The following is a 14,520-nucleotide window of genomic DNA, read 5'->3' as shown; positions in this document are numbered from 1 at the left end:
GGAGATGGCGCTCGCAAGCATCATTTTCAAAGTGTGTCTGGAGGGTTGCATTCCTACAGGCGTAATGTTTTTATAAAAAATAATAATAAAAATTTAACTTTAATTATGCAATTAATACGCTTTGTTCACGTAGGTTAAATTCTATAGATTTATATATGTTTGTCTCTTTCTCTCTTTTTATTTGATCGAGTTTGTTCGTTTTGTTTCTATTTATATCCCATTTTTTAAAGAAGTTTTTACTTACAAAATATAAAAAGTATACTTACATGATGGTTGAACTTCAACTTGTAGCATAAGATTATCCCCTATTTCGGCAGAATTAATTTCGTTTCCATTTTGAGTAACTATTTTCATTACACATGTTGGTGGTGGTCCAGTATTTGCAATAGTACCAGCAGTAGTTAACATTGAAACATTAAAGCCAAGTGTAACATTTTGTTCGCCAGTTTGATAAATACATTTGATGTGATAGGCCTGTGCTTTGTATGTTACCAATTTAGGATGTTTCTGAACGACGAGTATAAAACTGGCTTGTCCCTGTTGATTTAATTGAATGAGACAAATGTTTAATTAAAATAATTTAAAAAAAAATGGATTTATAGTTAAATAGAGTACTTACATTAACATGTATCAATCCGCAATTACCAAACGCAACTTTAAATATTATATCAGTTTTATGTATAGTTTCAGCAGGTATTGAAACAACGCGTCTACATTGTTCATCTTTGCTACGTCCTTTGACATACAAAACCCCGTCAAATTCGTGATCTTGCAAATATATTTCAACTTGAACTCCATCCGATAAACAACTGACACCCATGTCCGGTGTTGGGAAATCTGTCTTGGGTGCTTTCTCTTTGCCGTCTATATAATACAAAAATTTCATTCAAATTGAAACCATACAATATTATAATCTATGTTTAATGTGATAGTTTTATTTTTATACTCACGGCAATGAGCTTGATGTCTGGTTACATTGCAAACTGTATTCACATTACACATGAGTTTTAAGCAAGGATCTTCACAAGTTCTTGTTGTTAAATCGCAGTATCTATTATCTGGACAATCGTCATCTATCTTGCATCCTATTATTCCAACTGCAATATGACGCGCGTTAATATTTATTAATATAATATTAAAAGGAATTAGTAATTAATGTAAAAATTATATATATGCTTACTGAGTTTGCAGTATCCATTAGCTGTTATTCTGTATCCATCTTTAGTTGGACATATGCAACGACCATATTCGTCTATCAAAAATCCTTTTTCTAAAGCACAAGTACAATATCCTTGATTATTAACGATCATTCCAGTTTCTTCGTGACACGGTACGCAAACGTCGTGTTGATCTTTGGCCATGTGTTGCAGACAAATGCAATTACCATATTCGTCTGGAATTTGGCCTTTTTCGACTGGGCAAATATCTTCTGTAAAAAGAATAAATACACGTTGTAATACTCCGATCATATAGTGTGTGTATCACTAAATACAATTATAAAATATAATAAATTACTTGTATCGCATATCATTGTTCTGACTGGTTCGGTGTCTAATACTTTGCAAATAGCATTTACGCCGCAAGGTGCAATTTTGACGCAAGGATTTATACATTCTCCATCGAAGCATGCAGTTTGTGGTGGACACTCGTAATCTGCTTTACAAGTTTCTGCAAGCAAACGATAAAATAGTTTTAATAAAAAAAATGTAACTACAGTAATACAGTGGAATTATTTAAAATGTTGTTTCATAAATACGTAATGTTTTACCTTGGACACATCCAGATTTGGAATCAGCAATGTATCCTGGAGGACAAGAACACTCGACAACATGATTATATACATTGCATTTAGTTTTACCGGTGCATGGATTAGACGTGCAAGGATCTTCGCAACGATTGTTAATGCACGCTTTATTTGTAGGACAATCTGTATTACTTCTGCATCCTAATAAAACACAAGATACTGTTGGATTGCCTTTCATGCCTGGTGGGCATTCGCAAATAGCTTTGTGATTTATAGCACGACATTCTGCTCCTTTTCCACAAGTTATTGTCGTGGATGAACAAGCAGGAACGCAATTGTGTCTCACGCATACGTGTGTTCCACTACAATCTTCATTCGTACGACAACTGGTGACTAAAGTATGGAATAAACGATTAGATACAAATTATTATAGTAATAATAACTTGAAAGCTATCATTTATACCTTCGGTACATGCGATGTCCGCACTTCCATCGTAGCCCAAGACACAAGAACATACCGGTTTATGATCGACTACATTGCAAATTGCGTTGGGTCCACAAGCACATGGATTTCTGCATATACCATTGATACAAGATTTGTCATGAGCACAGTCGTTATCCTTTGTACATTCGATTTTAACTATTGGCGTGGTAGGTTGACAAGTTCCACTGCCACTACTAACGTATCCACTTGGACAAACACAAATCATGGTTCTTACAGGAGATGTTGGTAATACTCTGCATTCCGATGGCGTAGTACATGGTTGCATGATCGGACAAGGTTCTTCGCATTTGTGATTGAAACAAGCTAATCTGTCTGGACAATCGCTGTCTTCTCTACACTCAGGTTGTTCTTCCAATTTGCAAAGGATGTATGGATTTCCAGTATAATGAGATGGGCAACGACAAATTGGTATATGATTAAGAACTTTACATTCAGCACGAGAGGAACAAGGATTATTGTGAAGACATGGATCTATGCATTGCATGTTGATACATGAATGTTCACTTGGACAATCCCCGTTACTGTGACAACCAATAACTCGACATTTGTCCAAAGGATTACCGTAATATCCTTTGCGACAACGACAATCAGCTACGTGATTTCTAACGTAACACTCGGCATTCAAACCACATTGATCTGTCAGTAAGCATGGATCAACGCAATAATTATTCTTGCAGGATTTATCTTGAGCACAGTCGTAGTCATGTTGACATTCCACCGAAACGCATGAAATTTCAGGATTACCTTGGTAGCCTTCTTTGCAAGAACATATTGGCTTATGATTTCTTACGAAACATATTGCATTGGTACCGCAATTGCATGGATCTCGGCATTGTCTATTAACGCAAGCTTCGTTGTCATTACATTCATCGTTTGTAACGCAAGCACCGATGTTTGTTAATTGTACTATAAAATATAAAACGTATACAATTAAAAACTAGTTAAAGAAACATTATCGTAATTAAAATAAAAAGTTAACAACTTACTTGGTCTACATATTCCATCAACATGAGTGATCCATCCTTCTGGGCATGTACAAGTCATGGTACGTACAGGTACGGTGTCTAAGACATCGCAACGAGCATTTTCTAAGCATGGTTTTAATACTGGGCATGGATCTATGCATTCACTTCTGATGCATACTAATTTATCACCACAATCAGCATCGATTCTACATTCTGGTTCTTCCTCAACACCAGATGGATAACGTTCACAATATGAATATGGATTTCCTGATGGTATGTTTACTGGACAACGACAAGTAGCTTCGTGAGATTGAACATAACAAAGAGCGTTTTGAGCGCAAGGAGAATTTTCAGAGCACGGATTAATGCAACGTCCAGTTCTACAAGCTTGATTCGAAGGACAATCGTAATTGTTGTTACATTCTATTCTTTCACAATGTATTTGTGGATTTCCAACGTAACCAGGACCACAACGACAAGCTGAACGATGATTAGATCCGTAACACTCAGCATTGATGGCACATTTGTTGTCCAAGAGACATGGATTAATGCATTGTCCATTGTAACAAGTTGCTGCGTTATTGCATTCGTTATCAGACTCGCAATCAACTGTAAATAAATATAAAATTATTATTCGTTACTGTATAGTATGTCAACGTATATAATTTTGAGAAATACTTACGTTTGAAACAACCAAGCTGTGGATTGCCAGAATAACCATGTGGACAAACGCATGACGGATAATGATTGGCCACTATGCATTTTGCATTTGGTCCACAGTTGCACGGATTTATACAGACACCGTTAAAGCATGCTGTATTTCCGGCACAATCAATATTGGACGAACATTCCGTAACAATTTCAGCTATAACAATAATTTTAGTTAAGACATCAAATATATTTTGTTAATCCATATTGTTATAATATTTTGTATTAATAACGTTTAACTTACGTGGTATGCAATTTATTCTAGGATCACCGATGTAACTTTGTGGACATTTACAAATGGAATCATGATTTTCTACATGGCAAAGTGAGTTCTTTCCGCAGGGTTTAGCAGCAATACAAGGATTTAAGCAAAGTGAATTAATGCATTGTTTGTCATGAGCACAATCACTGTTGCTATAACATTCCGGTTGATTTGGTGGTAATGGTGGGAATGTTACTGAAAATAACAAATATATCATTTACAATTTTGTAATTTACGAAAAATTTGAATGATTCAAGTTTTATAAACAATGTTTGATTTATTATATTCATAATTAAGTAAGAAAAATTTGTTATACCTCTCGTGCATTCGACGTAACCATCTCCAGTAAATTCAGAAGCACAAACACAGGTAGCAGTATGATAAGTTGATTTACATTGAGCATTGTATCCACATTGTATGGTGTCACAAGCTTCAACGCATCGTCCATTCAAACATTTCTCGTTATCATTACAATTTTGATCCAAGTGACATTGTACATTAGTCAATTCTGTATATCAAACAAATTATACACGATTAATATTAAATCTAGAAATAAATTTGCCATATCTATATACTAGATATTAAAAGTAATACCTAATTTAACGCAGTTTCCATTGATATCGGTAACCGTGTTAGGTGGACACAAACATATGATTGTACGAAGTGGAATGGTATTTAAAACTTTACATTCTTGATCTTGAGTACACATGTTAGTTGGTCCACATGGATCTTGACAGTGTCCATTCATACATGCCAAGTTAGATTGACATTCTATATCTTCTAAACACTCTGGTTGAATTTCTATTCCTGCAATTATAAATTGTATGTAAAATAATTAAATTATTATTATAAGAATAATACGAGTATGTTGAATTAATAAAAAAAAAAAAACTTACGATTGCATTCAATATATGGATTTCCGGATGTTCCCGTAGGACATACACATTTTGGTTGATGATCTCTGCCAATGCAAGTAGCAGTTTCAGCACACGTTTCAGAATCGCAAACAGGTCGACAGATTCTGTTCAATCTGTCACAAAGTTCATGATCCGCACAGTCCTCGTTGTAATGGCATATCGTTGAAATACATGCTACATGCGGATTACCCTGTTTGCCTTGAGGACAAACGCATTGAGCTTTATGTTCTGCAGTTATACATTCTGCTCCTCGGCCACACGTAATTTCACCAAGAAGACAAGGTGAAACGCAATTGCCATTCTGGCATGCTTTGTCATAAGGACATTCACGATCAGTTTTACATTCAGCTGCAAATTATAAAAACAAAACAACGTAAAATTATTGAAAGGAAACGTTATGATTAATATTAGAATCAAATTTCAATCATAACACTTACGTCTGAAACATTGTATTTGTGGATTTCCTGCAAAACCTTCTTGACAATGACAAGTTGGATGATGTCTATTGACAATACATTCAGCATTTGATCCACATCTGTTACTTAAGCATGGATCTTGACATAAACGATTTATACATGCTTTATTGGATGGACATTCGGAGTTTGATTCACATTTAGGCAATGCGTTGTTTTCTGTTTAAAAGAAACATTATTATGATTAATATTAACAAGTTTTATAAATTTGATATACTTTATAATATTTAATATTTTTATTACCTTCGAAACATATTACAAATGGATCACCGGTATGTCCTACAGGACATTGACAAATACGACGATGGTTTTGTACATAACACTCTGCGTTGGTGGCACACGGATTAACAGCGCATGGATTGATGCAGCGTTGATTTAAGCACGTCATATCCGAATTGCATTCGGAATCACTTACACATACTACGCCAATTTGTTTGTCAACTGTAATAAAAACGTTAATCAAGTTAAACAATAATTGTCGTCATTATTAGCTAAAAATTAATTAAATACCTGGAATACAGGCAACTGTTGCGTCTCCCATGAAGTTTCGTGGACACTCACAAATCATAGTTCTCATTGGTAAAGTGTCTACGACACTGCATTTGGCACTAGCGATACATGGTTTAGTTTCTGTACATGGATCTCTGCAAATTCCATTGAAACACGCCAATTTGCTGGGACAATCTACGTCAGTTTGACATTCAGGAACAGGTTCTTCCAATTCTATAAATACAAATATATTTTTATGATAATGTGTGTATAGGTTCAATAAAATATTTGTAATCTTAATCAGAAGTAAGTTTACCTAAAGTGCATGATGTGTAAGGATCACCGATATAACCAGGTGGACACTGACAACTTGGTCGATGATTAATAACCAGACATTGAGCAGTAGAAGGACACGAGCAAGGATCTGTACATTGTAAATTTTGACATGCCAAAGAAGGTGAACAATCATTGTCACTGGTACATTCTGGACGTTTGCATAATTGATAAGGATTGCCCAAAAATTTGTCAGGACAATAACAACGAGCTTTATGATAACCATCAGCAGTACACAACGCATTGATACCACATTGCATTACTTGACAAGCATCTATGCACTCATTGTTGATACAAGATTGAGTCAATGGACATTCATTGTCACCACGGCAACCAACTATAAAACAAATAATTATAATTATTATACAAAATGTTGTTGAATTATTTGTGTTGTCAATTACAATACTGATACATACTTTTGTGACAATATTGTTGAGGATTACCAGTGAAATCTTCGTTGCAAACACAAATTGCTCTGTGCATTTGAACAAAACAACGACTGTTGAGACCGCATGAATGAACACTGCAAGGATCTATGCATTTATTGTTCGAACAAGTTTTATCGTTCGTACAATCGGTGTTATGTGTACATTCCAAACTTGGTACTGTAAATTTGTAATAATTAATTGATCATTTAACATGTAATACAAATATTATTATATAATTTATGTATTAATAATAATTTACCTTCTTGAGTAGTAATCGTGCATTTTATGTGAGGATTACCCATGAAACCACTTGGACAAGAACATACTGGTTTATGATTAATGGTCTGACAGATGGAATCTATTCCGCATGCATTGATACAAGGATCCCTACATTTTTGTGCCAAACAAACTTTTTCCCTTGGACAATCGGAATTTATAACGCATTCTGGATAAACGCAATAAGCTACGTCATTTCTTACTTTACATTCGCCATTGTAATTGCATGGAGATGAACTGCACGGATCGATTTCTACAACAATAAATGTTGATTAGTATTAATTCCTATTTAATAAAATCTTTATATAAAATATTAATAAAAATTGAGATATACTAACCAGTTTGTTGATAACATTCGGTAAATGGATTACCAATCAATGGTGGAATACAACTGCATAATGGACTATGATTGAGTACTTTACAGGTTGCTTTGATTCCGCATACATTCAACGAACACGGATTAATGCATTTGTTATTCACGCACGCTTTATCAACTGGACATTCAGAACTAACGACGCATTCTGGACGACAACCTGTTATATCTGTTGGTGTACCTAACATTCCAGGAAGACACTTGCAAATTGCTGTATCTCGTAACGTTTCACAGATAGTGTTTGGTCCGCATGGTGAAGGATGGCACGGGTTTGTTCTGATTGGTTCTAATATCATAAGAAATATAAATTTAGAAATTATTTTAACTGTATTAAAAATGTAATCTTAAAAATATATTTTTTATTGTTACCTTCTGGCATAAAGCAATGAGTGAATGCATCACCGATGGTTGGTGATCGACAGGAACAGATGGGTATGTGATTTGACACAGTACAAATGGCGTTTATTCCACAAGTACCGATGCAAGGATCTTGACATTTCGTTCTGATACACGCTTGAGATTTTGGACAATCGGTGTTCAATAAACATTCTGGTTGACAACCAAGATAAGGATCACCTCTGTAATCTGGTATACATTCGCAAACAGCAATGTTGTTTATTTCTCGACAATAAGCGTTGGAACCACACGGTGATGGACTGCATGGACTTAAATTCGACGGTGGTTTAGCCATCACTGCAATAAAATTCAATAATTCATCCATTAATTGTTGTTATTAAATAACGTACGTATATGTTAATCACAATTTGCCTTATTCTATGTAAAAACAAATAATAACAATAGCAAGCATTGTTTCTTTTTTTTTACAAATATTGTACACGTACTAAAAAGCAATATATAAAAATATAAATTTATTTAATTATAAATATTCAAATTGAAATAAAAATATTTTTTAATGTATGATTGAAAAAAGTGAAATATATATATATATGTATGTATGTACAATCGAAGGCTATTGTACACAATAGTGTAACATGCATTTTGTGCATATAATATCATTTATACAATATTTACAAATTCAACTGAAATATATAAGATATTATAGTAATGTAATATAAATTACATTATTTATAATATGACGAATAAAATGTTAAACATTTCTTACTCAAAAATACGGAACACATTCTAAGTGGGTCTCCGGTGTATCCTTCGAGACAATCACAACGAGTTTGGTGAAGGGTAACTTGGCAAATTGCATTAATACCACATAATCCAACACAAGGGTCACTGCATTTTTTTATTGATGCACGATTGATTGGCTGGACAATCGGTATTTATAATGCACTCAGGTCTACAATTTGGTGGTGATCCTATGAAGTTGGGTAAACAGGTACATAAAATTTTCTGCTCGTTTGATACTGTGCATTGTGCGTTTGATCCACATGGCGATGGTTTGCATGGATTTCTTGAAGGTTCTTCGTATGGCGGGTCTAGCAAAAAATGATGGTTTATTTTTCTATTCATAAGGAAATTTTTTTTATCTTGGTGGGTTGTCGCAAGAATTCAGATAATAAACTTACTCATTCGGAAACAATTGACGAATGGATCACCGGTGTATTGTTGAGGACAGCTACAAATGGCATTATGATTACGAACCGAACATAATGCATTGTAAGCACAAGCATTTTCGCAAGGATTTTGACATTTGTTATTGATACAAGCTTTGTCTTGTTCACAGTCAGAACTAACAACGCATTCCGATCTACAACTTGGTGGTACTCCAATATAACCAGGAAGACAAGAGCAAGATGCTTGTTCCCCGAATTCGTGACATACACTATTGGGTCCACACGGTGAAGGATTGCAAGGTGTTTTACGGGCTGTGATCATATTTTTAATTTATATTAGAATGCTTTTCATCTTGTAATTATATTATGATTAGGATTAATAAATAAAGGACTCACGTTGTACGCGTTTACAGATACTGAAAGGATCACCCTCATATTGTTGGAGACAGCTACATGTTGGAATATGATTAATGACAGTGCATTCTGCATTTTGACCACAAATTCCAACACAAGGATCGACACATTTGTTATTTATGCATGCCCTATTGAATGGACAATCAGGATTTTGTATACATTCTGGCTTACACTCTTGATATGGGTCACCATGATATTCGTTTATACATTCACAAAGTCCATTATTACATATAGCGTTCAATCCACAGGGAGATGGATGACATGGGTCAGGTAATTCGGGTGCTCCAACTGTAGAATATTGGAATATGTTAAAATGTGAAGAACTATTGGATGTATCAATTTTCATAAACATATTGTAAGGAAATTATTGAAGTCTCTTACATATTGGAACAAGAACGCAGTTGGTAAATGCATCCCCGGAATATCCATTTGGACAAGTACAAGATGGGGTATGATTTATAACGGTACAAATAGCATTTGTTCCACAAGATCCAGGACATGGGTCCTTGCATTTGTTTCTAATGCAAGCTTTGTTACTAATGCAATCAGAATTTATTGAACATTCTGGACGGCAATTGGGTGGTGTACCTATATAATCTTGCAAACAGGAACATGATGGGAAATCTTTATAATTTTGACATAATGAAAATGGTCCGCATGGGGATGGTATGCACGGGTTTCCAGGTTGCGGAAAATCAATTGTCACTATAAAAGAGAAAATAATTCATGATTAAATAAATACGATCACAAAATCTTTTAAAAGAGAGTATGGAAATCTTATGAATCAGGAATTGTAGTCGGTGGTCATCACTTACAAGATATGTCAAAGCATCTGACAAATGGATCTCCAGTTTTATCGCTACCGCAACTGCAAATAGGACTATGATTGATGGTTTCACATCGGGCTTCTATTCCACATACACCAGGACAAGGATCAACGCATTTTTGATTCATGCACGCTCGGTTTATAGGACATTCTGTGCTGACAACACACTCTGGTCTACAATTTGGTGGAGCTCCTTTGTAATTTAACAAACATGAACAACTAGCTTTTCCATTGGTATTAAGACATTGACTGTTTGGTCCACATGGAGAAGGATCGCACGGGTCTTTGATACTTGGCGTTACTGTGGAAAATATGTTATTGCATGATAATCGTCTAATCAATTTATGGGTTGACATGAAATATTTTGGGATATTATTAAACTTACAATATTGTCCGATAGGATTACAACGAGTGAATGGATCACCAGTATACTCAGATTGACAATTACAAGATGGTATATGATTGATGGTGTAACAAACAGCATTCAAGCCGCATGTTCCGGGACAGGGATCTTGACACTTATTACGTACACATGCTTGATTAAGAGCACAATCGGAATTAACAACGCACTCGGGTCGACAACCTTCGTATGGGTTTCCATAAAATTCAGGTAGACACGAACAGAATGCCGTCTCGTGTGATATACGACATTTAGCATTTGTGCCGCATGATATTTCTCGACACAAATCAGGTAACTTAGGTACTTCATATACTACAATCCAAAAAAAATAAAAGATGTTATTATATGACTTATACTTATGTATAAAATTCAAGTATGTATAGGGTATATCCTTTTGTTTAAACCTACATTGTTGCGGGTAGCACTGTGCAAATGGATTACCAGTGAAACCATTGGTACATGAGCATATGGGAATATGACTGACTGTACTGCATTCTGCATTAATTCCACATGATCCTGGACAAGGATCTCTACATTTCCTATTGATACATGCCTGCTGAATTGGACATTCGTTATTGCTAATACATTCGGGTTTACAATTTGGTGGGCTTCCATTATATTCGGGAAGGCAAGAACACGATGGTGCATTATTTAAAACTTGGCACAATGAATTGGGTCCGCAAGGTGATGGTAGACAAGGATTTATTGGAGGTTTTGATTCTAATTCTGTAAAGTAACAACATTTATATAAGTTAGCAATTATTTCCGAATAAAAATTGAACTAATTGGTTATAGGGAAATTCTTACGTTGAGGTATGCATTTTATAAATGGATCTCCTATATATGACGCTGGACAACTGCATATAGGATTATGATTGATAACAACACATTCTGCGGATATTCCGCAGGCTCCTGCGCATGGATCGATACATTTCTGATTATTACAAGCTCTGTTACGAGAACAATCAGAGCTTACAACGCATTCTGGTCTACAGGAAGGTGGTGTTCCTTTGAAACCAGTGATGCATGCGCATACAGCAACACCATTAACTTCATTGCAATGACTGTTCGGGCCACACGGGGATGGATTGCAAGGATTCTTTGCTGTTACGTCTAAATAATGTGTCATTGATTAATCACCAATTAATATCAAATCTTTTCGATTTACCAATCTTGCAAATAATATTTCAAGTATACAAACCTTCGATAGGAGTGCAAGATATGAACGCATTACCGGACATATTTTCTGGGCAACTGCACATAGGCAAATGATTAACGATATTGCATTCAGCATTAATGCCACAGACACCGATACAAGGGTTTTGACATTTATGTTGTATGCAAGCCTTATTACGAGAACAATCTGTATTAACAACACACTCGGGACGGCAACCAACGTATGGATTTCCAAAATATTCTGGTAGACACATGCAAATACCTTCATTACATTGAGTATTTGATCCACACAATGATTCTTTGCAAGGATCAGTTTGTTCATCTTCTGCGACAAATGATAAATTATTGATTAAGTTAAATGATATAAATGTATATAAAAAAAATATAATTTGTTTAACATTCTTACTGTTTGTTTCAGGTTTGGGATAGCAGTTATCGAAAGGATCACCAGTGTAACCTTCAGGACATGTACATACTGGTGTATGATTAACAACTGAACATTGTGCATAAAGACCACAAGATCCAGGACATGGGTCTCTACATTTTTCTCTCATGCAAGCTTTATTGGCAGGACAATCTGAATTTATGGAACATTCCGAGCGACAATTAGGTGGTATCCCAATGTAATTATTCATACAACTGCATACTGGTACATCGTTAATGGTTTTACACATTGCATTAGGCCCACAAGGGGATGGGGTACATGGATCTTTGGGATATACATCATCCGGTTTTGGTGCTGTTGAAAAATGTAATTAATTATAGTTTGATTTTTTTGTGGAGAATATTTGAAAAGAAATAAATCGATTGATAAATATTTACCTGAAAAGCAGTAAACGAAAGGATCACCCGTCATATCGAATGCACAACTACAAATAGGACTGTGACGTATAACTTTGCATTGAGAATTGCGTCCGCAAGTTCCAGGACATGGGTCTACGCATTTATTTTTAATACATGCTAATTTCGAATCGCATTCTGAATTAATTACGCATTCGGGTCTACAGTTCGGTGGAGTTCCTATAAATTCTGGTAAACATGAACAAACGGCTTGATCGTTAATATTTTGACATCTGCTATTAGGGCCACAAACAGGTGAACTACATGGATCTTGTTCTTTATCGGTAGCTGCAAGTATAATAAATTATTATTTAGTTATTTGGTTAATGTAAATTAAAAAGATATTTCATAGAAAATTTTAGTAACTTACGTTCTACCATTTCGTAGAAACAATTTGTGTATGGATTTCCAGTGTATTGCGGCAAACAAGTACAAATAGGTAAATGATTGACAACTTGACAGTCTGCGTTGGAACCACAAGTACCAGGACATGGATTTGTACATTTAGATTTAACACAAGCTAAATTAGAAGGACAGTCAGAGTTGATTGAACATTCAGGACGACATCCCTCGTAAGGGTTTCCTATGTATTCAGGTAAACATGAACAAGTAGCAACTCCTTGAAGTTGTCTACAAACTGCATTTACTCCGCAAGGAGATGGTTGACATGGTTGATTCAATTGTGGTGATTCGGCTAAAAAATTTGTATGAAAATGTGAATCATTTGTTTATCATGTACATCGGTTTTAGAATAAACAGAACAAATTTGTTACTTACTTTGTTTAACTGTGCATTGTATAAATGGATCACCAGTATAACCATAAAGGCAAGTACACGTGGGTATATGATTTAATACGTGACATTCAGCATTTACACCGCAAGAACTTGGACATGGATCAACGCATTTGCGATTGATACATGACAAGTAATTACTGCATTCACTGTTACTAATACATTCGGGTCGGCAATTAGGTGGTGTGCCAATGAATCCATCTTTGCAAGAACACGATGGTGCGTTGTTTCGAACTTGACAATGAGAATTAGGACCGCAAGGTGATGGTTGACATGGATTTAAAGTTTGTGGTACTTCATCGGCTTAATAGAAAAATAATTCAAAAATTAATACATTGTTAGTTTCATGAAAATATATGAAGATAATTAATACATACGTTTAGGTATACAACGAACAAATGGATCTCCGGTAAATATGGGTGCACAACTACAAATAGGATTGTGATTAATAACTTGACAACGAGCTGATATACCACACGAGCCTGGACAAGGATCTTTGCATTTCATATTTATGCAAGCTTCATTTAATGCACAATCAGTGTTAACAGTACACTCGGGTCGACATGCTGGAGGATTTCCAATATATCCGGAAACGCAAGAACAAACGGCTTGCCCGTTAAATTCTTGACATCTGCTGTTTGGTCCGCATGGGGATGGATTACATGGTTGGACAATTTCTGGGTCTATAAAATGAATTGTTTGTAAGGTATATATGAAAATAACATATACGTAGGAATTACCATGATGTTCATTTACCTTTTACGGGATAACACGCAGCAAATGCGTTTCCTGACATTCCATCAGGACAACTGCACATTGGAGTATGATTTATTACAATACATTGTGCATTTTTGCCACATGCTTCTGAGCATGGATCAGAACACTTATTCCGAACGCAAGCTTTATCTAATAAACAATCTGGATTTTGTACACATTCAGGACGGCATCCATAATATGGATCACCATGATACTCCGGTAGACAGGTACACGTGCCGTTATGGCATTTTGCATTCGAACCGCATGGTGACAGACGGCAAGGATCTTGTAAATCAGGTGTAGCTGTAATCATTTTT

General features: G+C 35.3%; 1 protein-coding gene and 1 long non-coding RNA gene across 2 annotated transcripts in view; one reads left to right on the top strand and one right to left on the bottom strand.

Annotated features, from left to right (window-relative positions):
- Positions 1-14,520, bottom strand: part of dpy (fibrillin-like protein dumpy) — an 87,997-nt gene that overhangs the window by 2,005 nt on the left and 71,472 nt on the right. Inside the window, 37 exon segments of the mRNA XM_015327207.2 lie at positions 267-537; positions 620-864; positions 951-1,097; positions 1,181-1,429; positions 1,516-1,668; positions 1,769-2,137; positions 2,208-3,155; positions 3,236-3,823; positions 3,897-4,079; positions 4,167-4,379; positions 4,501-4,692; positions 4,779-4,991; positions 5,081-5,449; positions 5,539-5,733; positions 5,818-6,015; positions 6,085-6,297; positions 6,380-6,733; positions 6,813-7,001; positions 7,084-7,353; positions 7,439-7,759; positions 7,843-8,166; positions 8,597-8,729; positions 8,731-8,921; positions 9,012-9,311; positions 9,396-9,701; positions 9,795-10,118; positions 10,229-10,540; positions 10,625-10,951; positions 11,048-11,365; positions 11,447-11,752; positions 11,841-12,140; positions 12,222-12,554; positions 12,638-12,943; positions 13,026-13,349; positions 13,433-13,750; positions 13,825-14,130; positions 14,204-14,506. Coding sequence (XP_015182693.2) covers positions 267-537; positions 620-864; positions 951-1,097; positions 1,181-1,429; positions 1,516-1,668; positions 1,769-2,137; positions 2,208-3,155; positions 3,236-3,823; positions 3,897-4,079; positions 4,167-4,379; positions 4,501-4,692; positions 4,779-4,991; positions 5,081-5,449; positions 5,539-5,733; positions 5,818-6,015; positions 6,085-6,297; positions 6,380-6,733; positions 6,813-7,001; positions 7,084-7,353; positions 7,439-7,759; positions 7,843-8,166; positions 8,597-8,729; positions 8,731-8,921; positions 9,012-9,311; positions 9,396-9,701; positions 9,795-10,118; positions 10,229-10,540; positions 10,625-10,951; positions 11,048-11,365; positions 11,447-11,752; positions 11,841-12,140; positions 12,222-12,554; positions 12,638-12,943; positions 13,026-13,349; positions 13,433-13,750; positions 13,825-14,130; positions 14,204-14,506 — 10,911 coding nt within the window.
- Positions 13,343-13,966, top strand: LOC149032498 (uncharacterized). The gene is made up of 3 exons (XR_016176644.1): positions 13,343-13,481; positions 13,628-13,738; positions 13,831-13,966. It is a non-coding gene; the product is annotated as an uncharacterized LOC149032498 (long non-coding RNA).

The sequence above is a fragment of the Polistes dominula genome, unplaced genomic scaffold (assembly GCF_049000335.1).
Source record: "Polistes dominula isolate Pdom_NZ unplaced genomic scaffold, Pdom_raw_medaka contig_23, whole genome shotgun sequence".
Taxonomy (NCBI): domain Eukaryota; kingdom Metazoa; phylum Arthropoda; class Insecta; order Hymenoptera; family Vespidae; genus Polistes; species Polistes dominula.
The sequence above is the reverse complement of the archived record's forward strand: the minus strand, read 5'-3'. Positions and strand labels throughout refer to the sequence as shown.